Source organism: Vicugna pacos, chromosome 3 (genome assembly GCF_048564905.1).
Source record: "Vicugna pacos chromosome 3, VicPac4, whole genome shotgun sequence".
Classification (NCBI taxonomy): Eukaryota; Metazoa; Chordata; class Mammalia; order Artiodactyla; family Camelidae; genus Vicugna; species Vicugna pacos.
Window position 1 is genome coordinate 27,296,131 of NC_132989.1, and position 23,371 is coordinate 27,319,501.

Sequence of the window (23,371 nt, forward strand, 5' to 3'; positions counted from 1 at the left end):
CACTGAAACAGAATACCAGCCCGTCTCCCCCTCTTAACGAGTTTAGTCTCGACCGGGTGGGGAGAGAGAGGGACGCATCCGGGTCCAGAGATTTCAGGGAAAAGCGGTGGGATGACGTAAGGTCACGTGATTGCCCGCGGCGTTGTCAACAATCCACCCCTGAGGGGGAGGGGACGAAGTATCTAGAACCACGTGTCCCTATGACGCGATTAGAACGGATCACGTGAGGGCGTCGCCTGGATCTGCGTTTCAGCCAGGTTTTTGAACCCGGTAGTTAAAGTTTACGGGACTGAGGGCGGGTGTATACTTTTAATAGCTCTACCTCCAGCTTGTTCCATGAACGGCAATTTTTGAGGTTGTCGCGGAAGCAATAGCTATTTTGCTTAAGTCTTTAAAATGGAGCCAAAAATAATCTGGACGTAAAAACCCCTCTGTTGGCTCAATGGCTTGTCAGATCTGTTAGTGGAGAGGAGTGAAGCACCATTTTCCTCACCTTTGTTACTGAGACCCCTACAAAGTAAAATCCCCTTAAATGCTTCCTTAGGGCCGCCAAACAGCCTATATGTACACACCAGTGAGTTTCCAGGGCTGGAATTTCTGGGCAGAGATAAAAGAAGGGTGTACAGATTGTCTAATGTTTTTTACTGTCCCTATAGAATTATGAAGAATTTTGTTTTTTCTTTATGGGTTTGCTCTTATTTGAAGATTTGTGTCAAGCGTCCATGGCTTTGGCTACCATGGTTTACTGTTGAATTTGTCAAGACATGTGCGGGTTGATCTCAAGAGAATGTATCAATGGGTGGTTGGTTGTCAAAGAAACCTGAAAGTACCATCTGGGAGAGAGCTCATGCAGACCCGGGTGGGGGTTGTATATCTAGCCTAGGTAACTCATTTCTTGTTTTCTACACTAGCAAGTAAACGGCCTAAAACGTCCCCCACTAGGGGACTCAGGGATGTTGACCATTAGAATTCTGACATTTCCTGTAGTCATTGAGTTCCCTTCCTCTATTGCCTCCAGTTTCAGTAAGACTTTGTTGGTCTGAACTCAGCTCTTTAAATCCATTTGGGTCATTCTTCAGCCCAAGGCACTATAGGAGGATGGAATGAGGAAATTAGCGTTGCCCTTAGTTTCATGGAACCAGAAAGGGTTAACTTTCCCACTTTGCTGGTACCTCCTTTTCTTCAATCCCTGAATTCTTTCTCTTGCTTTTAGTAACTGCCTTCGTGGTCAAGGTAGCCATGCTTAATTCTTGGTAGGTCGTGCTATGCATTCACAGATGTGATTACCTAAGTTAAAAGATGAATATTCTTTTTTTTTTTTTTTTGCCTTTCTGCCACAGCAATCCTTAATCCCCTCCAGAGCTAAGGATGAAGACACACTGGTAGGGCTACCTACAGTGAAGTAGTAAAGAGAAACTTTAAAAGAAATCCCTTTTATGTCGTTTACCTAGCCATTTATTATCATTTTGGAAACCTACAGTTTATAGTTTTCCAAAATGAAGTAACACTTTCAACACAATCAAGTGAAGGGATTTCATTAAAGTCTTAGAGCTTTACTGTATGAGCAGAAATCATTGGCTGTCCTCGTTACCAGGACTTCCATAAAGCTATTTGTAGAAATAATAGTTTTAAAGCTATAATTTTATACTTTAATAATTCTGTAGCTGTAGATTGTGAGCTCACTGAAGGTAGGGGCTCTGATTCATGCTTTGTCCTTTGCCAATATTAGACCAACACTAAATATTAATGTCCTTTACAGCAAGTCTAGGTCCACTGTAAGATTTACTATGACATTCTTACTCATAGAAAGTATTTAAAAACATGATTAACTTTTCAAAAAGAAAAACAATTCTGAACATTTTGGTGGTGATAGCAAAAATCAGGACCACCTCTCTTTCCTCTCCACACCTCAATATGAACCTAATCACAGAAACACTTAAGTAGTTTTTACAGTACCAGTTCCTTTACCGTAACTCATTTACATCAGAATATCTGGGGGTGGGGCCTTTGAAAAGCTCTCCAAGTGTGATCTAAATGTGCTTGGTGGGGTTAGACAATTGGACTATAATTTATTGTAGAATTTAGGAGAAGCATAGTGAGATTTAGGAGAAGCATAGTGAGATTCAGCCTCTTACACTTAACTCTTTTTACAGAAAAAAAAAAAAAAAAAGGCAGCCCTAAGAAAGACAGCTCTCCCTGGGCATGTCCAATGATATTCTTGTTTATTGGAGGCTGTCCCTCCAGTAGAACCCCATGTCTGGTTCTTAAGGAATTAAAGGCCTCTTTGGAGCGGAGGGGTGACTTTGTATGTCAATCTGTATGTGGTGGAACCCTATGAATTGTTTTCCCAAAGAGGGAGTTTGAGAGTTTTGACATGTAGTAAGGAAGTTTTTAAAAAGTATTACTGAGTTTGAAAAAATTTTTAAGCATATAGGAGGTGGTCAAAAAAATGTTCTTGATTTATGAACCGTTTTATTCCCGTTTTAAGGATGAATGTCAACAGCTGAGGTCTAACTCAGGTCTATGGAACACTAACATAATTAGGTAACTTATAAAACTATAATTACACAAGACTTCCTTGGAAGTCTCGTTTTACAAGGTATCTGCCTAGTGATACCAGGTATCCTTTTAGGACCCAGCACAAGCGACAGGTGTTCTGGGGCCTGGGGGCGTCTAAGACGCAGGTCGGATAAAATTCTACCTCGGTTCTTCCCCAGAGGATTTGCAGTCACTCGCTTCCTGCAGTCAAGACTAAACTTGTGAAGAGGCCCCAGTTCGATCGACAGCAGCTCCTATCCCCCACCTCCACCTCCAAGGAACGTTCCTCTTGGTGTTCACTAGGAGTTCGTTTCCGCTTGTTCTCATTTTCTCTTCCGGGTCGGGCCTGGCGGGTGTTCCGGTCTTGCGCACTAGGCCCCGAGCGGGAGGCCCGCGGCACCGTTGCTATGGCAGTACGCCGTCTGGAGCTCGCGGGACTAGCGGGCTAGGTAGGGTCTGGGTCCTGGTACCTGGCTGAGACGGCGCGGAGCTAGGCCAGCGGGACTACAGAATGGGCTGAGGCGGCGGCTACCCGGACGAGGTCGACTGTGGGCGAGGGGCGCGGCACTGGTCCGGGACCCTAAGACGTCTGTTTTGAGGAGCAGGCGAAACCGAGGTTTTCTTGGGTCCTAGGGCCTGATATGTTGGCGACTACAACTTTGCGGGAACCTCATAGCCGACGGGGGCATGACAGGACGTGTGGGGACCCCACCCATGATGAATAGATGACTTGTGGTGAGGGAATCTTAAATTTTGGTGGCAATGGTCGAGACAGCGGGAAGCGCCCCAAGTTCCGGTGAGGGCTGAAGGCCCACAAGGGCACCTTACTGCCGAACTGGCAGAGTGCCCAAAGGGTCTGTAGAAAAGACTCCTGGTTTTTCTGTTTCCATGTTTTAAAGTATGGGTTTATTGTGGAAATGCATTATCCAGCTTCAATAAATAAAGGTATAAATGTTTAATCTTTTTTTCCTTTCTTTCTCTGAAGAAGCAGCTGGTCTTGAAAATGGAGATGTATGAAACCCTTGGAAAAGTGGGAGAGGGAAGTTATGGAACAGTCATGAAGTGTAAACATAAGGATACTGGGCAGATAGTGGCCATTAAGATATTTTATGAGAAACCAGAAAAGTCTGTCAACAAAATTGCAGCGAGAGAAATAAAGTTTCTAAAGGTTTGCTTTTTTTGCCTTAATTGCTCCAAGTCAAAAGAGAAATTGTTACGGAATAAAAAATTATATAAGGAATATTTCAGTTAGCATATATATTTGGGCATGCAATAGAAAAAGAAGTGTGATAGGTTACCTTACTGTATACATTTTGTAATTTTACAGTGATGCAAGATATATGTGTTTATGTGAAATTAACAAAAGCAATGCCAAATATTATGAAATAATTATTCAGAAATATTCAGGTATTATACTTAATAAAAATGTCTGTTTTGTGCAAGGTATTGTGCCAGATACTGAGGCTATGAAGAAGTATAAGACAGTACCTATGTTCAGGGCTTTTATTACATAATCAGAAATACAAGCAGGGATATAAAAATAATACTGAGTAGTATTAAGTGGCTCATACTAAGAGCCAAGTGATTAACAGAAAGTCCTGTTGGGTAGGGAAGTTTTCTTGGAGGAAATGGAATATGAATTTAGCCTCAAATGATGTGTAGAATTTAGGTAAGAGGGAGAAACTATTGTATGACAGGTTAGGGGAACAGCATAAGCTCAAAGAGGCTAAACCAGAAACATTTGCCTGTAGAGTTTCCTATGCAGAAGTAGAAAGAGGTGAGATTAGAGAAGTAAATTGGAGGTAGGTTTTAAAGTCTTGTCTTTTAGGCTAAGGCATTAAAACTTGATTTTGTGAGTAGTGCAAGGTTTTGAATTTAGAGAAAAGAAACTACAAATATTAATCTAGCATTTTTTTAGAGTAGATTGGAGGACTGAGGAAGTAAAAACAGTTCTGTTGTGAGTTTAATTCAGAAATCCTGGTACATGGGAAGGCCCTTATTGGAATGCAGCAATTTGAATGGAAAGTAAAGTTAGAACATAATATATTATAAAAGAAGACATGAAAGTATAGAATGAAATAGAAGGGGAGTCAAAAGTATCTTTGAGGTTCAGTGATTGCTACCATTGATGGAAATATGAAAGACCCAAAAGAAACATGGTTTGGGAACTAGATCAGTTTTAGAAATGTTGAATTTGAGGTGACAGGAATACAGTTAAGTAAAGATGACCAGTAGGCTTTTAGGGATGGGGAACAATATCAGGAGAGAACAGGCCACAAGACAGAATTTCGTGTAGGTATGACAGGTCAACTCAGGGGGAAGACCTCAGGAGTGTAAAGAAAGGAGTGTTAACAGTCCTTGGGGATTATGTACAAAACTAGTGATTTTTAAAATATTTAAATGTATATATGTATTTTGTTTATTGGAATTTATCTAGATGTTTTAAGGTTCATAGTCTAGATGCTTTATATGTGATGAAGAAAACATACTTTTCTTGTTCATTTTTATCTGATACAAAAGTAATATTCTCTTCTTTCTTTGTAAGTCTCTATTAGATGAGATAGATCAATTTGCTTTCTAAGTAGAAGTAATATATTAGGCATCTGTGGATTGTTGGAACTGCTCTCTTTCTAGACAATAAAAAAGAAGGTTAATGTCAGTAAAAATGTTACAATTTTGTGAAAAATACCTGTCCTTATCCTGATGACCTAAAACATAATAATTCCATAAGGCAACTGTTGTGCACTGTAAGTGAAAATCTAATTAGAAGGAGATCTCTTTCCAGGCACTATCTTTTGCTCTTTCTTTACCTTTGTTGCGCTTAAGGTGATTATTTTTTTTTCTACTTAATTATTTTGTAAAAATAACTAATATGTGGTAAGAACACAGATGAATTTGAAATTTTACTATGTAATATAATATAGTTGTAACTATAATGCAAACTATTTTGAGATGCCTTAACTTATTTCTCATTGCTTTATGTCTTGTGGAATTTTTAGTTTGATTAAATCTAGTTCCACAGAAAAGATATCTTGTACTATTAGTTAACATTCTTAGTCTAAAAGCACTGCCATAATGACTTAATTTGAACTAAATTTTTATCTGCTAGAATGTCATTAAATAAATTACAGTTAGAGTAATTAGTGAGAATATCTGTAGAAAAGTTGACTAGTAATGAAGGAAAACAAAAGTAAACAACCTGAAAAAGGATAATGGAGCATTTCTAGGGGTTCCATGGTTTATCTGAGAAAGTACTTGATTCCTTTACCCCTGAGTGGATTTTCTCTAATGCTTATTATTAGCTCACATTAACCCTTCTATGCTTTTGCCTTTAAAATGAATGCTGGACAGGAAACCAGTAATTTTCTTTAGTTGAAGGATTAATATTGTAGTGTCCAAAGCAGTCTTTTTTTTTTTTTTTTCACTACTACCATCATGTTGCTGCAGCATTCTAGCATCTTGCCAACCAGGAAAACTGGGAGCTAAACTAGAAAAAGAATCTGGCATTATATATTGGCATGTTATTCTATCAGTTGTGTTTTGAGGACTTTTGTCTATGTATTAGTATAGATGAGTAGAAAAATTGATATTTTGCCATTTGAATAAAGGCAGAATTTTTTTCACAAAAGCTTAGCTTTCTAATGAGTCCAACATTGAAAATTTACCCCTTAATTTTTAGTCAATGAGTGAATATTTTTGGTATTGAACAAGTTAAATATCTGAGAATTAATTGTAATTAAATCAGTGTATTTTACAAAATAGAATAAGCAGCATAAACTATTAAACCCATTTGTTTTCTAAGCGAATACATGCCATTTTTGACATTTTGAAATTATTTTAACAGTGAATGTTACCATTCTGAAAAGGTGTTTGGTTGCTTTGGAATGTTACAGACAATGAACAAAAATGTACCCACAAATAATTGTGTGTTTATATAAAGTTCCTATGGATATAAATTGATACTTCACGTATCTGAAAAGTTCCTAGATATTTTGATACCCTTTTGTTATAGTACCTTTAAATTTAATCACAAACCAATTTAGAGGATAGGAAGATATCTCTTAGCAGCATACCAAGTTACGTTACAGTACACTTACTCAGAATTATTTTAGTAAACCAAATTTCAACTTGAAGTAAAGCAATACATCTCCCTTTGTTCTATAAATATTAATTATGAAATTGATTAACATTTTCTTAAAATAGGAGTGTAAGCAAATCAGTTGAGAAATTTCTTTTGAAATGCATAGAGGAAAAGAAGCTGAGAATATTTGTTTCTTTTTAATTATGTATTGGTGTTATATGTGCAAATTATGGTATGTGAGAGAATTTATTAAAAATTTGTTTCTTTTGTCAATAGCAATTTCGTCATGAAAACCTGGTCAATCTGATTGAAGTTTTTAGACAGAAAAGGAAAATTCATTTGGTGTTTGAATTTATTGACCACACAGTATTAGATGAGTTACAACATTACTGTCATGGATTAGAGAGTAAGCGACTTAGAAAATACCTCTTCCAGATCCTTCGAGCAATTGAATATCTTCACAATAACAATGTAAGTGCTTTACAGTAAGCCACACTATAGGATGAATATAAATTGTAAGTGCCCTTTAAGTATTGTTCTATTTTTGTGAAGGTAGTTAAACTTATTTTTCTGTACATTATTAATTGACATCCTGAAAATGGAGAAAAGATTGGGGGGATTTCAGTTGCAGAACCAGAAAACATGGAACACACAATAATTACAACTCTGAGTGGATCTTTCTCCCCCATGTTTAGAGCACTGAGGAGGAGGGTGATGGATGTGTGGTAGGGAGGTTTGGAGTTAGGAACTGAAAACTAGGCTAGGGGAATGGCTAGTGAATGTGGATGCCTTTAGGGGAAGAAAGGAGAGAAAGTGGCTGAGGGGTGTAGAGCCTTGTCATTTACTTTATGAAAAATCGAGAAAGGAAAGATGATCAACTGTTCTGATTTTTAGTGTTCCCTTTTAGCATTGTTTAGTTAGTGTTTAGCGCAGCAGGTTTTTATGGACATATTTTGTTCCCAACATGAACTCTACTTTCTGTAAAGTTAGATGTATATTCAGGAAATAATAGTAAAAGTCTCAAAAATAGTTTTATTAGTAAGTGATATCCCAGGCTTTTTCAGATATCTTAATTTCTCATATTCTGTCTTGGTAATATTACATTTCACTTTGCAGCTCTGAAAAATATGGTTGTGATAGCAGCTGGAGTTAGATTGTAATTTCCTTGCTTGCTGGATCCATGGGGAGACAGTATGATGTAATAGCTAAGAGCACACAGTCTTTGGAATCAGACTGTCCTGGGTTTTAACCCACCGACTTATCTATGGATAACCACACAACTTGTACACCTCACAGCTTTCACAGTGAAAGGTGGTAGCCCCATTATTCTGTGGCCCCAGGAAAGTTATTGAACCTCCCTGAGCCTCAGTTTTCTCATCTATAAAATGATACTGTATTACCTCACAAATTTTTTTGTAAAGATCAAATTAGGTGGTAGGCATAAAGTATTTAGCACTTTGTTAGGTCTATTTTAACTGCTTAATAAATAGTGCTCATAGGGAGTCGGGAATAGTTATTTTATCTGTGTTCCTATAGTGTCTTGCCTGTAGTAGACTTTTTTTTTTGCCCCACCCCCACCTCCCCCGAGTAGACTTTCAAAATATTTCTTGACTAAAGGGAGACAGCATTATGGCCTAGACTGGGAGTAGAAAACTTCAAAAAAGAGATAAAACTAAAGTAAGTAGAATTTTTAACTGTAGCTAGGATTTCACTAGAAGAGGAAATACATTCAGAAAGGGTACAACTGTGAGAATATAAGTAGACCTGAGCAGGATACTTCAGAGAGTGGTGATAAGACAACTTACAGAGACCAGGTCAACAGAGATGAGATTGCACAGTTGCCCTGGGGAAAGGTTTTCCAGAGCCTTGAAATTCATCCTTAGAATTTTGGACTTTTTTCCTGAAAATACTGGGAAACCATGGAAGGTTTCTGAGCATTGCTGTTATAGGATAAAAACAAACCTAATCTTATTTTGGCAAGAGTGGAGAGTAAGTATGGATAGAGACAGATTAGATAAGAGTCTATTGTGACAGTCCAGATATGAAGTGGTAAGTGCTTGGACCAGGAGAGTGGCAATACAAAGGAGAGGAAGGATGGCTGGGGAGAGGAGGGAAAGACTTCAGAAGAGAACTAATAGGATTTGGAAACTAGTTAGACATGAGAGGAATCCAGTCAAAAGGAGAAATCAAAGATAAAAGATTTTTAATTTGAGAGCAGAAGAAGTTTGAACTCTTCTTAACTGGTCGTTTAAATTCAGGCACATAGGGAAACAACCCAAATGTCCATCAACAGACAATTGGTTTAAGAAGATATGATTGAAATATATGTGTGTGTGTGTGTGTGTGTGTGTGTGTGTATGTTCGTGTTTGTGTATATATATATACACACATAACATACGTACGTACATACATACATACATTCACACACAGAATAGAATATTGCTCAACCATAAAAAAGAATGAAATAATGCCATTTGCAGCAACATGGATGGACTTAGAGAATATCATACTGAGTGAAATAAGTCCAGTGGAATCTAAAAACACAAATGAATCTATATACAAAATAGAAACAGACTCACAGACATAGAAAACAAACTAATTGTTACCAAAGGGGAAAGGGGAGGGAGGGATAAATTAGGAGTATGGGATCAGTGGATACAAATTACTATACATAAAGTAATTTATAAGGATTTACTGTATAGCACAGGGAACTATATTCAATATCGTATTATAACCTATAATGAAAATGATCTGAAAAAATATATGTATAACTGAATCACTTTGCTGTACACCTGAAAGTAACACAATATTGCAAATCAACTATACTTCAACTAAGAAGAAAAGCCTTAATGGAATTTAAATGTAAATGATCATGAAACTAATAAAGAGTAAATCAATAGTCAAAAAAATTCAAGCACATAGAACTTTATAGAATAGAGTTACTATAAATCAGATTGTAATATGGGGAGTTTCATATAGTTCTGGAGCATTTCACTACAAAATAAAGTATACTCAAACTCAGTTTGAATCCAAAGTCTGGTAGTTCACACTATATACAAAAATGAATTCAGAATGGATCAGAGACTTAAATTTAACACCTAAAACTATAAAACTATTAGAAGAAAACAGGTGAAAATCTGTGTGACCATGTATTAGGTAATAGATATTTAGATAAGACCTCAAAAGCAAAAGGAATCAAAGGAAAAAACAGACAAATTGAACTGCGTCAGAATTAAACTTTCGTGCATCAAAGGACACCATCAAGAAATTAAGACAGAATGGGAGAACATTTGCAAATCATATATCTGATAAGTAACTAGTATGCAGAGCATATAAAATACAACAATTGAAAAAAAACCCAATGTAAAAATGGGCAAAAGTTTTAATAGACTTTTCTCTAAAGAAAATATACAGATGACTAATAGCACATGAAATAATGCTCAATGTCCTGAGTCATTATGGTAATGCAAATCTAAATCACAACAAGATACCGCTTCACACCCACTAGGCTGACTATAATTTAAAAAACAGAAAAGAAAGAATGCTGACAAGTAGAGAAATTGGAACCCTCATACACTCCTGATGGTAATGTAAAATTGTACAGCTGCTATGGAAAACAGATTGGCAGTTCCTCAAAAAGTTAAACATAGAATTACCATATGACCCAGCAGTTTTACTCCTGGGTATCTACCTGAGAGAACTGAAAACATGTTCACATAAAAACCTGCCCAAGAAAGTTCATAGCAGCATTATTCATAATAGCCAGTAAGTGGCAATAACTCAAACATATATTAGCTAATGAGTGGATAAACAAAATGAGGTATAACACAATGCAATTTATTCAGCCACAAAAAGGAATGACGTACTGTATGTGCTATAAAATGAACCTTGAGTTGGGAGGGTACAGCTCAAGTGGTAGAGCACATGCTCAACATGCATGAGGTCCTGAGTTCAATCCCCAGTACCTCCTCTAAAAATAAAGAAAGAAACCTAATTATCTGCCCCCTACAACAACAACAACAAAAAACCCAAAACCAAAATAAATAAAATGAACCTTGAAAATATTATGTTAAATGAGAAAAGTCAGATGTAAAAGACCACTTAGTATAAATTCCATTTAAATGAAATATCCAGAACAGACATTCATATTTGTATATCTTCTTTGAAGAAATGTCTATTCAAGTCCTTTGCCTGTTTTTAAATTGGATTATTTGTCTTTCTATTTTTGAGTTGTATTTTATATATATTTAGATACTAGTTCCTTATCAGATAAGATTTGCAAATATTTTCTCCCATTCTGTGGGTTGTCTTTTTGCTTTCTTAATAGTGTTCTTTCAGTTTGGTTCTTTTTCTTAATCATTTCTTTCTCTATAGATATCCTTTATTTGGTGAGACATGTGTTCATACTTTTAATTCTCTAGATATGATTTCCTTTAACTGTGAACATATTTAAAACAGCTGATTATAGTCTTTGCATAGCAAGTTCAATGTCTGAGCTTCTTCAGGGAAAGCTTCTTATTGACTGCTTTTTTCCCCTGTGTATGGCCATATTTCTTTCTTTGCATATCTTTTTTGGGCAATATTTTTGGAAATTTGTCATTTTTTTGTTGAAAACCGGACATTTAAAATAATATAATGTGGCAACTATGGAAATCAAAGATTCCCATCTCTCAGGGTTTGTAGTTGTTGCTATTTGTTTAATTCTTTCCTGAACTAATTCTGTGAAGTCTGTATTCTTTGTTATGTGTGACCACTTAAATCTCTGCTCTGTTAGCTTAGTGGTCAGCTAATGTTTGGACAGAGATGTCCTTAAATGTATGAAACCAGTAAATCTCTCAGCTGTGTTTACTAAGGGGCTTCTCTGTGTGTTGGGATATGTCTTCAATGTTCAGGCAGACAGTTTGCAACTCGGCTTTAGCCTTACCTTCCTGCTTGTGCAGAACCTCAAAGTCAGCCAGAGGTGAGCGCTTAGGGACAGTATGGGGTCTTTTCCTAGGTATGTGCACAGTTGTGCACGTGGCCTTCATGATTCTCAGGAATATGTTGCAACTTTTCAAACCATTTATGGACATCTTACTCCCAGCCTTTCTTTTTAGTTGAGTAGTTTGGTCAGCTTGTTTGTCTGGTTACAGCTGCCCTCAGGTGGCTATAGAATTATATAGTAGCTGCTAACTATTTCTGACAAAGGCCTCAGGACAAAGCCTGTTTGCCCTGGGCAAGCTATGAGTGATGCCAATAAAGACAAGACCTCTAGAGGGATTTTCCAGTGACTTGCCAGGCATGTCAAATAATGACCACCTGGGACTCAGGGCTTTGAAAGAGATACAACCCTGTTTTTCTCCCTCTGGTGGCTGCTAGGCTGCTAGTTTTCACCATGATTTGGGGAGCTGTTGGCTTACAAAGCTGCCAGGAGCTAGGGAGAGGGGAATAGAAATAGAGCAAGTTAAGAATACCACTGGATCGCATGGTTAGTTTATGTTTTAACTTTTTCAAGAAACTACCAAACTGTTTTTCCAAAGTGGCTGTACCATTTTACATCCCTACCAACAGTGAATACCAGTGTTTCCACATCCACCCAATATTTGTTGTTTTCTTTTGATTATAGCTATTCTAGTGGGTGTGAAGTGATCTTTTTTTTTTGAGTAGTGAAACCATATTTATTCACAGATGACCATCTCTGTAGAAAATTCTGTGGAATCTACAACAAAGTTAACAGATCTAATTTGTAAGTTTATCAAGATTGTTGAATACAAGATCAGTATGTGAAAATTGATTGTATTTCCATGTATTAGCAACAATCAGAAATTGAAATTAAAAATACTGTTATAATAGCATCAAAAATGTGAACTACTAAGAGAAAACTTGATAAAAGATGTATAAAACCTATACACTGAAAACTGTTAACCAATAATGAGAGAAATTAAAGAAGATCTAAGCCAATGGAAAGAAATACTGTGTTTATAGAGATCTCAAGGTGATAGTGGAAGACCAAAGAGGATGTTGTCAAAACATAGAATTTTAAAAATTGAGATTCAGAGGTTACTTGGTTCTGAAGGATAACAAAATTCTGCATGTAGTCGTGGTGTTAGTTGTTGAAAGGAGTGAGAATATTAGGATATCAGCTGAGTGGATCTTTCTCCCCCATGTTTAGAGCACTGAGGAGGACGGTGATGGTTGTGTGGTAGGCAGACTGTATGAAGTGGTATCTTAATGTGCTTTTCCATGTTTACTTTTGCTCACATTGTATCCTCGGATCTTGGTATATTGCCTGGCATCTAGTAATCAATCAGTAAAAGTTGTGAAAGTAAAAAAGGACTAATACAGTTTTATGGATGGCATTATTAAGGTGATTCATTACCCTTAGTTAATTTTTTGGCCATTTATGGTGGGAGACTGAGGCAGAACGAGAGGCAGTCCTAAAGGCTTATAGCAATAAATTGTATAAAAAAGGAAAGACCCCAGATTTCTGTCAATGAGATATTTTCACTCATGCTGTGATACTTTGCTGGTGATGAGAATATGCTGAATTCATGTGATAAACTTTTAAAATGCCTTCTTTGTTTTAGGCACTGTACTGCACACTAGGGATATAGGTTAAAAATGATAGACATATATCTTGCCCTCATGGAATTTATAGTCTAGTGGGAGTGACAAACAAGTAAATAGGCAATTAATAATAAAGATGAGAAATATCATGATGGAGGAAGTGAAGAATGCTGTGAGAACTTATAGAAGGAACATCTTAATACAAACATCTCAGCTGAGACCTGAGGAAACAGCTGGCCGGGTGAAGTGTTCTAGGCAGTTGGAACAGCATCAGCAAATGCAAAAACTGATGAGACCTATAAAATTGGGAAAGTAATATTCTGTAGGCTAGGGGACGGAGATTGAAAAGGTAAGCAGGGGTCAAATCCTATAAGGCCTTACCAGCCATTTTAAGGAGTTTCAAATTTGTCCTGTGGGATTAAGAATCTTTGAACGATGTTAAGCAGAAGAATGCCATGATCATACATGTGATTTTAAAATAGCACTGTGATTTCATTGTGGATAGTGGATTGGAGGGGATCAGAGTGAATTCAGGGAGACTATTTGCTAATGTAGTAATTTTGGTGAGAGAGCTGAGGGAACTTCAACTAGGGAGAGAAGTAGACAGGTTGAGAGATTATGGGACTTGTGGGAGAAAAATGCCTTAATTTCTGGCTTGAGCCATGGGATCAATGTTGGTTTCATTCACTGACCTAAAGAACTGTTAACAACAAATAGGTTTGGGGGAGAAAATTATGCATTTAGTTTTGGATTTGCCGAGTTCAGGGGTGGGGGTGAGTCAATATTGTGGGACTTCTTGTGGATTTCCACTCCTTGTGGAAACTGGGAGAGAGATCTTGGTTAGAGACAGAACTTTGGAAATCATTAGTATATGGATAGTTACTAAGACTGTAAGAGTAGATGAGATTGAGATAGAATAGCCAGTAAGTGGGAAGAAGCCCAAGAGAATATAATGTCCCCATAACCAAGTGAAGAAAGTGCTAAACAAATTTAAAAATAGATGAAATTGTGCAGGAAACAAGACATATGAGTAGAGAAAGCCTAAGGCTAGAACCCTATGTTTAAGGGACATACAGAGAGAAAGGAACTGCCCTAGAAGGAGACTGGGAAATTTTAGGTCCCAGAAATCAGGAGTGGAGGATTGGTTGCCAACATTTTTACACTGAGATATCAAGTAAGATATGTATTGAAGGATGGTTATTGGATGTAGCAGCAATGAGGTTGTTGATGACTTTGGCTAGGGCAGGTTAATGGAATGTGGGAGAAGACAGATTGCTTTATCCTGAGGAGTGAATGAGTGGTCCTAAAGTGAAGACTAAATGAAGTTAATATCTTCAAGAAGTTTAGGTATGAAGGAAATGAGAGAAAGGGCAGTACGTAGAGTGTGACATGAGATAAAGAAATATAAACTTTTTCCATTAAGTTCTTGTGATTGCTTTTCCTTTTAGGAATGTGGTTTACCTTTTTAGTATTATGTCTATTTTCTTGGCTTCATTTTGAAATGATGGATGGGGCAAGAATTGAAAGTATGTGACTATGTAGCTTTTGCGTTGTGTAATTAATCCTTTGACTGTGGTAAGAAAATAGCTTTACTGTCTTAATTAGCTAGCTTTCTTCTGTGTAATTGTTGAGAGATTCTCTAGATAATTAAGCCTTATTTTAATATATTGCATCTTCTGTTTTTTTTTTAGATCATTCATCGAGATATAAAACCTGAGAATATTTTAGTATCCCAGTCAGGAATTACTAAACTCTGTGATTTTGGTTTTGCACGAACTCTAGCAGCTCCTGGAGACGTTTATACGGACTATGTGGCCACACGCTGGTATAGAGCTCCAGAATTAGTATTAAAAGACACCTCTTACGGAAAGTATGTATATTTGGGGATCCTCACTGGCCTTTCCTAGCCATCTCTTTTTTCCCTTGGTGTATCTTTCACCCCTACTGCTGACATCCTCTACCTTCTGCATCTGGGTTGGGGCGAGAAAAAGGACACCTCAAAGTAGAACAGAGAGACCCTCGGCGCCTGCCCTGCTGGCTATTGATGTTACTACGCTTGCCCTCTGGGCCTGCGTGGCCCCAGCCCTAGAAGGCCTATGCAGACATTCCTCAGGCTGTGCTCACTTTAGACTGAACCCAACCCTTAAGAGAGTGGCCTCCTCTGCTTCTCTGTAACCTTTACATTCTACAAAGATTTAAAAATCATTTAGTGTGCTCTGCCTGTGTTTCCACAGGAACTGCCAAATTTCCTATTTCCTGAATATGGCACCGTCTTTGCAAAGACTAGCAAATAATAATTTTAGAACTGTACTGTTCTAGATGCCTCAAAAAGTAGTATGAATCTATCTATTGTGAAACAGTATATGAAACAGCAATCTAATATACAAATAATGAATCTTGAAGAACATAAAGGGACCAAATTGTACAACGTAATACAAGAAATAGGGGGAGGGAATGTTCTCACATGCTTTTCCTAGAAACCATTATTCTGATATTATAATAATATCTAACATTAATAAGTTCTTACTTCCTGCTAGAAACTGTTCTCAATGCTTTATATGTATTAAATTGTCTGTTTTTCACAACGACCCTGTGATGGAGATGCTACTATTATCATCCCCATTTTAAATAAGGACACTAAGGCAGATAGAGTCTAAGACACTAAGAAAGGTAAACTAATTTGCCTGAAGTCAGTCCTGGGTACCTTTTCTACTGTTCTTTTACCACTGATGCCCTATGTAGATCACCTCTGTGCTTCAGTTACTTTATGTGTATAAAGGAAATAATAATGGAACCAGCTTCATAGGTTTGTTGTAAGGATTACATGATTTAATGAATGAAAAAAAGGAAATTTGGTAAATGCTCAATGTAGTCTTCATAAGATCTCTGTCAGTTCTACCCTCTGCTTGTGATGTACTTAAATGCCTTTTCTGGTGTACCCCCTGACTCCTATCCTTTGCCCCCAATCATATCCTCTTCTAAACTGTTTTGTATATTATCTGTAAATTTTGTGACCATTAATATTTAATATGATCTCATTCTATCTAGCTCTTTTTTAATATACTTGCTGAAAGATAAGTTCCTTGAGGATGGGTGTAATCTCTTGTATTCCACAGAGCCAAAATTGATGTCTTATATATGATCACTTTGGATTCTACGAGGCTTCACATTGTGTTTGAAATAAATTTGCTAGTGAGTTTTTAAAACATCTTTTTATTGTAAAACAAAATACAGATACAGGAAAAGCTCACACGATAAATATATAGCTCCACCACCAGGTTGAAAATTAGAATTTTGCTGGCCACCCCAGAAGACCTTCCATGTCTATTCCAATTACAGTACTCTATTCCCTCAAAAGTAACTGATATTGACTTTTATTATAATTAGTTCCTTGCGTTTTTAATAGTTTTGTCACTCAAAAATTTATCTACTTAGTGTAGTCTAGCCTTTTTTATGATATCTTTTTTGGAAATATGATTCACATACCATACAATTCGCACATTTAAAGTATACAATTCAGTGGTCTTTAGTTATTATTTACAGAGTTGTGCAGACATTACCACATTCAATTTGAGAACGTTTTTATCACCCCCAAAAGAAACCTTGTACCCATTAGCAGTCACTTGCCTTCCTCCCAAGCCCTCCAGGCCTAGGCAGTCACCAATCTACTTTCATTTTCTCTGGATTTGCCTATTCTGGACATTTCATATATATAGAATTATGCAATATCTGGTCCTTTGGAACTGATACCTCTCTCTTAGCATATTGTTTTCAAGATTCATCCATGTTGTAGCATGTATCAGTACTTCATTTTTTTTTTGGCTGAATAATATCCATTTTATGGATATACCACATTTTATTTACCCATTCATTAGTTGATGGACATTTTGATTGTTTCCACTTTTTGGCTATTATGAGTAATACTGCTGTGAACATTTGTATACACATTTTAGTGTGGACATATGTCTTCATTTCTTTTGGATGTGTACCTAGGAGTTGAAATTATAACTCTGTGTTTAATCTTTTGAGGCAGTGTCAGACTGTTTTCCAAAATGTCTGCATCATTTTATTTTCCCACCAGCAGAGTAAGAAGTTTACAAATTTCTCCACATCCTCACTAACACTTGTTATCTGACGTTTGGATTCTAGTCATCCTCGTGGATGTGAAGTGGTATCTCATTGTTGGTTTGATTTGCATTTCCTTGATGATTAATGATTGCTGAGCATGTTTTCATGTGCTTGTTGGCCACTTATATATCTTCCTTGGAGAAATACCTGTTCTTAGACTATTTTAAAATTGGATTGGCCTTTTATTACTAAGCCGTAAGAATTTTTAGTGTACTCTAGGTACAAATTCCTTATCAGAGTATATATTTGCAAATATTTTCTCTCATTCTTGTAGGTTGTCTCTTCATTTTCTTGATGGTGTCATTTGACACACAAAAGTTTTTAATTTTGATGAAGTCCAGTTTATCTATTTTTTAAATTTGTTGCCTGTGCTTTTGGTGTCATATTTTAAGAATCCTTTGCCAAATCCAAGGTTGTTAAGATTTACTCTTCTATTTTCTTCTTAGTTTAATAGTTTTAGTTCTTACACTTAAGTCTTCCATCTATTTTGAGTTAATTTTTGTATATGATGTAAGGTAAGGATCTAACTTCATTCTTTTGCATGTAGCTGGCCAGTTGTCCCAGCACCATTTGTTGAAGAGATTATTTTTTTCCCTCATTGAATGGTCTTGGCACCTTTGTTGAAAATCAGTTGACCATAGATGTGTTTATTTCTGGACTTCCAGTTCTATTCCACTGATCTGTATGGCTATCCTTGTTCCAGAGCTACAGTGTCTTGATGACCACTACTTTGTAGCTATTTTGAAATTGGGACGTGTGAGTCCCACAGCTTTGTTTTTCTAAGGTTGTTTTGGCTGTTCTGGGTCTCTTGCAATTCCATGTAAATTTTAAGATCAGATTTGATTTGTTATTGTTGTTGTTGGTTTTGTTGTTGTTTTGCTAAAAAGACAGCTAGAATTCTGATAGGGATTGTATATCTGTAAATCACTTTGGACAATATTGCCATCTTAACAATGTTAAGGCTGCTAATCTATGAATATTAGACGTTTTTCTGTTTATTTAGATCTTTGATTTCTTTCAACAGTGTTTTTTGTAGCTTTCACAGCATATTTTTACACTTTTTGTTAAATTTAGTCCTAAGTATTTTATTCTTATTGATGCTATTGTGAATCAAATTTTCTTAGTTTCATTTTCAGATTGTCTATTACAAGTGTAAAAAAATACAACTGATTTTTATATATTGATCTTTTGTCCTGCAACCTGGCTGAATTTATTAATTTTAATAATTGTTCAGTGGATTTCATAGGACTTTCTGTATACAAAATCATGTTATCTGTGAATAGAGATAATTTTACTTCTTTTCTGGTATGCATGTTCTTTCTTTTTCCTGCATGGTTTCTTTGGCCAGAATCTCCAGCACAGTGTTGAATAGAAGTGAGAGCAGACATTCTTGTCTTAGTCATAGTCTTAGGGGAAAAACATCTAATCTTTTACTACAAAGTATGCTGTGGGTTTTTCATTGATGCCCTTTATCAGATTGACAAAGTTTTCTTCTAATTTCTAGTTTATTCAGGGTTTTTATCATGAAAGAATGTTGGTCAAATACATTGAGATGATTATATTAAATTTGTTTTTTAAATCTATTGATATAATGTATTACATTAATTGATTTTTACATGTTGAATTAACCTGTGTTCCTGGGATTAATCCCACTTGATCATGGTGTGTAATTCTTTTTATGTGCTACTGGATTCATATTGCTAGTGTTTTGTTGAGAATTTTTGTATCCGTATTTATAAGAGATATTGGTGTGCAGTTTTCTTTTCTAGTGATGTTTTTGTCTGATTTTGATATCAGGGTAATACTGGTGTCTGAAAAGGAGTTGGGAAGCATTCATTCCTCTTCTATTTTTTGAAAGTGTTTATGAATAATTGGCATTAATTCTTCTTTAAATGTTTGGCAGCATTCAGTTGTGAAGCCATCTGGGCCTGGGCTTTCCTTTATGTATAGTTTTTCGGTTATTATTTTAGAATTTTCACATGCTATACATTTAGTTAGATTGTCTTATTTCTTCTTGACCAACTTTAGCAATTTGTGTTTTTTTCAGTAACTGTCCTTTAAACTATCTAATATGTTGGTGTACAATTACTCATTGTATTTTTTGATAATACTTTTTATTTTCGTAAAGTTGGTAGAAGTATTACTTCTTTAATTTCTGACTCTAACAGTTTGAGTCTTTGCTCTTTTTTTCTTAATCATTCTAGCTAAATGTCCATTTTGTTGATTTTTAAAAAGAACCAGCTTTTTGTTTCATTGCTTTTTCTCTATTTAAAAAATTCTCTATTACATTTTCACTCTAATCTTTATTATTTCCTTCTTTCTGCTTGCTGTAGTTTTAGTTTGCTCTTCTTTTTCCAGTGTCTTATGGTGGAAGGTTAGGTTTTACATCTGTCTTAATTCTTAATATAGGCATTTAAGCATTTACAGTTACAAATTTCTAAGTACTGCTTTACCTGCATCCCATAAATGTTATGTATCTTCATTTTCATTCATCTCAAATTATTTTCTGTTTCCCCTTTTGATTTCTTCTTTGATACATTTGTTATTGAGTAGTATGTTGTTTAATTTCCTCCAGATTTCCTTCCTACTTATATGTAATTGTATTCAATTGTGATAGAAGAAATACTTTGTATCATTTCTGTCCTTTTAACGTTATTGAGGTTTCTTTATGGCCTACCATATGGTCCTATCTTGGAGAATGTTCCATGTGACTTAAGACAATGTATATTATGTTGTTGGATGAAGTAGTCTATAGATGTCTATTAGGTCTAATTGGTTTTAGTGTTGTTCTGTTTCTTTGTTGATCTGTCTAGTTGTTCTAGACATGTTTATAATTGTTATAACTTTCTGATGAATTGATCCTTTTATCATTATAACATTATCTCTAGTAACATTTTCTTTTTGAACTCTATTTTGTCCAGCTTTCTTGTGGTTGTTGTTTGCTTGATATATCTTTTTCATTCCTTTTACTTTTAATCTGTTTCTATATTGGAATATAAAATGTGTCTCCTGTAAATAGCATATAGTTGAATTATGTTTTTTTTAAATTCAGGCTTACAATCTCTGCCTTTTGAGTAGATTGCTTAATCTATTCACACTATGTTATTAGTGATATTGTTGGATTTACACCTGCTGTTTTACTTTACTTGTGTGTCTCATGTCTTTTTTGTGAAATAAGCAAGCTTATTCCTATTATATTATCCAGTTTTTGTTGTAATGTGGACTGGAAAAATTGTATACATTAAGTCATTTATGCCTTAAAATCATTTTCTGGCAATACACACAGACATATATACACACACACTTCCTTCCTTTTAAAAAGAAATAGGAATATACTATATATATTGCACAGAATCTTGCTTTTTTCTCTTAACTTTTGAAATTAATGTATTTTACTTTTTAAGAGCAATTTTTGGTTTAAAGAAAAATTGAACAGAAAGTACAGGGTTCCCATATATCTCCTCTATCCCCCCCAACAGCACAGTTTCTCTATTATTAATATCTAAGATTAGTTTGGTACATTTGTTAGAAATGATAAACCAATATTTATATATTATCATTAATTAAAGTCCATAGTTTACATTAATATTTATTCTCTATGTTGTATTTCCTGTGGGGCTTGACTAATGTATAATGTCATATATATACCCTTACAGTATCATACAGAATAGTTTCAAAGCCCAAAAAAATCCTATGTGCTCTACTTTTAGTCTTCCCCTCCTTTTCCCTGAACCCCTGGCAACCACTGATCTTTTAAATCTCTCTATACTCTTGCCTTTTCCAGAATGTCATGTAGTTGGAATCATACATTATGTTACCTTTTCAGACTAGCTTCTTTCACTTAGTAATGTATATTTAAGGTTCCTTCTTGGGTATTTTTATGGCTCAATAGCTATTTCTTTTGATCACTAAATAATATTCCATTGTATGTATGTCTGGCAGTTTGTTTCTACATTCAGCTAATAAATGACATCTTTTTTATTTATAAGCATATGCTTTATATTTGTAGAATAATTTTTTCATTTAATATTCTTTTTCATTATAAGTTACTACAAGATATTGAATATAGTTCCCTGTGCTATACAGTATAAACTTGTTTATCTATTTTATATATGTTGGTTAGTATCTGCAAATCTTGAACTCTCAATTTATCCCTTCCCACCCCCTTCCCTGCCTTGTTACCATAAGTTTGTTTTCTATGTCTGTGAGTCTGTTTCTGTTTTGTAAATAAGTTCGTTTGTATTTTTTTCTTTAGATTCCACATATAAGTGATATCATATGGTATTTTTCTTTCTCTTTCTGGCTCACTTCACTTAGATAAGTTTTTCGCAATTATGGATCAAGCTGTTATAAACATTCATGTGCAGGTTTTTTGTAGACATAAATTTTTCGACTCATTTAGCTAAATACCAAGGAGTGCAATTATGGCTGGATTGTTTGGTAGGACTATATTTAGCTTTGTTAGACGTTGTCTTCCAAAGTGTCTGTATCATTTTGCATTCCCGCCAGCAATAAATGAGAGTTCCTGTTGTTCCAACATTCTTACCAGCATTTGCTGTTTCAGTGTTTTAGATTTTAGCCATTCCAATAGGTGTATGGTGTATCTATCTCATTAGTACTTTAATTTACAATTCCCTGGTTACATATGATATTGAGCATGCTTTCATATGCTTATTTGACATGTGTATATCTTCTTTGGTGAGTCTTTTCAGATATTTTGCCCAATTTTTAATTTGAGTTTTTATTTGTTTTCTTACTGTTGAGTTTTAAGAGTGCTTTGTTTATTTTGGACACAAGTCATTTATCAGACGTGTGTTTTGCAAATATTTTCTCCAACTCTGTGGCTCCTCTTTTCATTCTTTTAATAGTGTCTTTCCCAGAGCAGAAGATTTAAATTTTAATGATGTACTAACTTACCCATTTTTTTCTTTTGTGGATTATGCTTTCAATGTTGCCATCTAAAAACTCACCACCAATCACATGGTCATCTAGATTTTCTCTTACATTATTATCTAGAAGTTTTATAGTTTTGTATATTACATTTAGGTCTCTGATCCATTTTGAGTTAATTTTTTGTGAAAGGTGTAAGGTCTGTGTCTAGTTTCATTTCTTTTTACACATGGATTTACAGTTGTTCCAGTATCATTTATTGAAATGACTTCCCCTTCTATCCTGAATTGCCTTTGCTCATTGTCAAAGGTCAGTTGAGTATATTTCTTTGAGTCTATTTCTGGGCACTTTATTTTGTTCTCTTGATCTCTTTGTCTGTTTTTCCACCAATATCATACTGCCTTGCTTACCTTAGCTTTATAGTATGTTTTGAAGTCAGGTGATATCTTTCCTCTGACTGTTCTTCTTCAACATTATGTTGGCTTTTCTGGTTCTATTGCTTTTCCATATAAACTTTAGAATCAATTTATTGCTATCCAGATTGGATTTTGATTAGGATTTCATTGAATCTGTAGATCAACTTGGAAAGAACTGACATTTTGACAGTGTTTAATATTGCAATCCATGAACTTGGACTCTCCATTTATTTATGTCTTCTTTGATTTCTGTAACGAATCTTGCTTTTTTCTTTTGAGAGCTTATCTTGGAGATCACTTTATATTAATGCATACAGGTAGACCTACCTCATTCTTTTTAACAGCTGGATAATATTTCATTGTGTGGTTGTTCAAAAATTAACATAGCTATTCCTGTATTGATGGATATTTAGATTGTTTCCAGTCTTTTCTACCACAAACAATGCTGCAGTGAAATTCTCATATAATTTCTCTTTGTGCCCATGTGTGAGTAGATCTCTGGATAAATTCTTCAGAATAAAGGTGTTTGGTCAAAAGTATGTACATTGTAAATTTTGGTAGCTTTTGCCAATTTTCCTCCCAAAAAGTTGTGTGAGTTTACACTCCCAGATCAATACATGTGAGTATCCATTTTCCATAGCCTCACCAACACAGTAGTTATCAAATTTTATAATTTTCATCAGTTGGATCAGTGAAAAAGAGATCTTATTGTGGTGTTTATTTGTAATTTCTTCTGAATGTAATGTTGGGTATCTTTTTATCTATTTAAAAG

At 35.4% G+C, this 23,371-nt stretch overlaps 1 protein-coding gene across 13 annotated transcripts in view; it reads left to right on the forward strand.

Moving 5' to 3' along the window:
* The first annotated feature begins 93 nt into the window (after positions 1-93).
* Positions 94-23,371, forward strand: part of CDKL3 (cyclin dependent kinase like 3) — a 62,444-nt gene continuing 39,166 nt past the window's right edge. For 4 of the 13 annotated variants that reach the window (XM_072957215.1, XM_072957243.1, XM_072957239.1 and 1 more), the window contains exons 1-4: positions 2,912-3,392; positions 3,524-3,706; positions 6,896-7,090; positions 14,857-15,035. In XM_072957215.1, coding sequence (XP_072813316.1) covers positions 3,542-3,706; positions 6,896-7,090; positions 14,857-15,035 — 539 coding nt within the window. In that variant the 5' untranslated portion in view covers positions 2,912-3,392; positions 3,524-3,541. Of the gene's footprint in view, positions 117-160; positions 271-2,894; positions 3,393-3,523; positions 3,707-6,895; positions 7,091-14,856; positions 15,036-23,371 lie in introns of those variants that run through there. The other 9 variants (XM_072957236.1, XM_072957235.1, XM_072957233.1 and 6 more) reach the window with 9 other exon arrangements.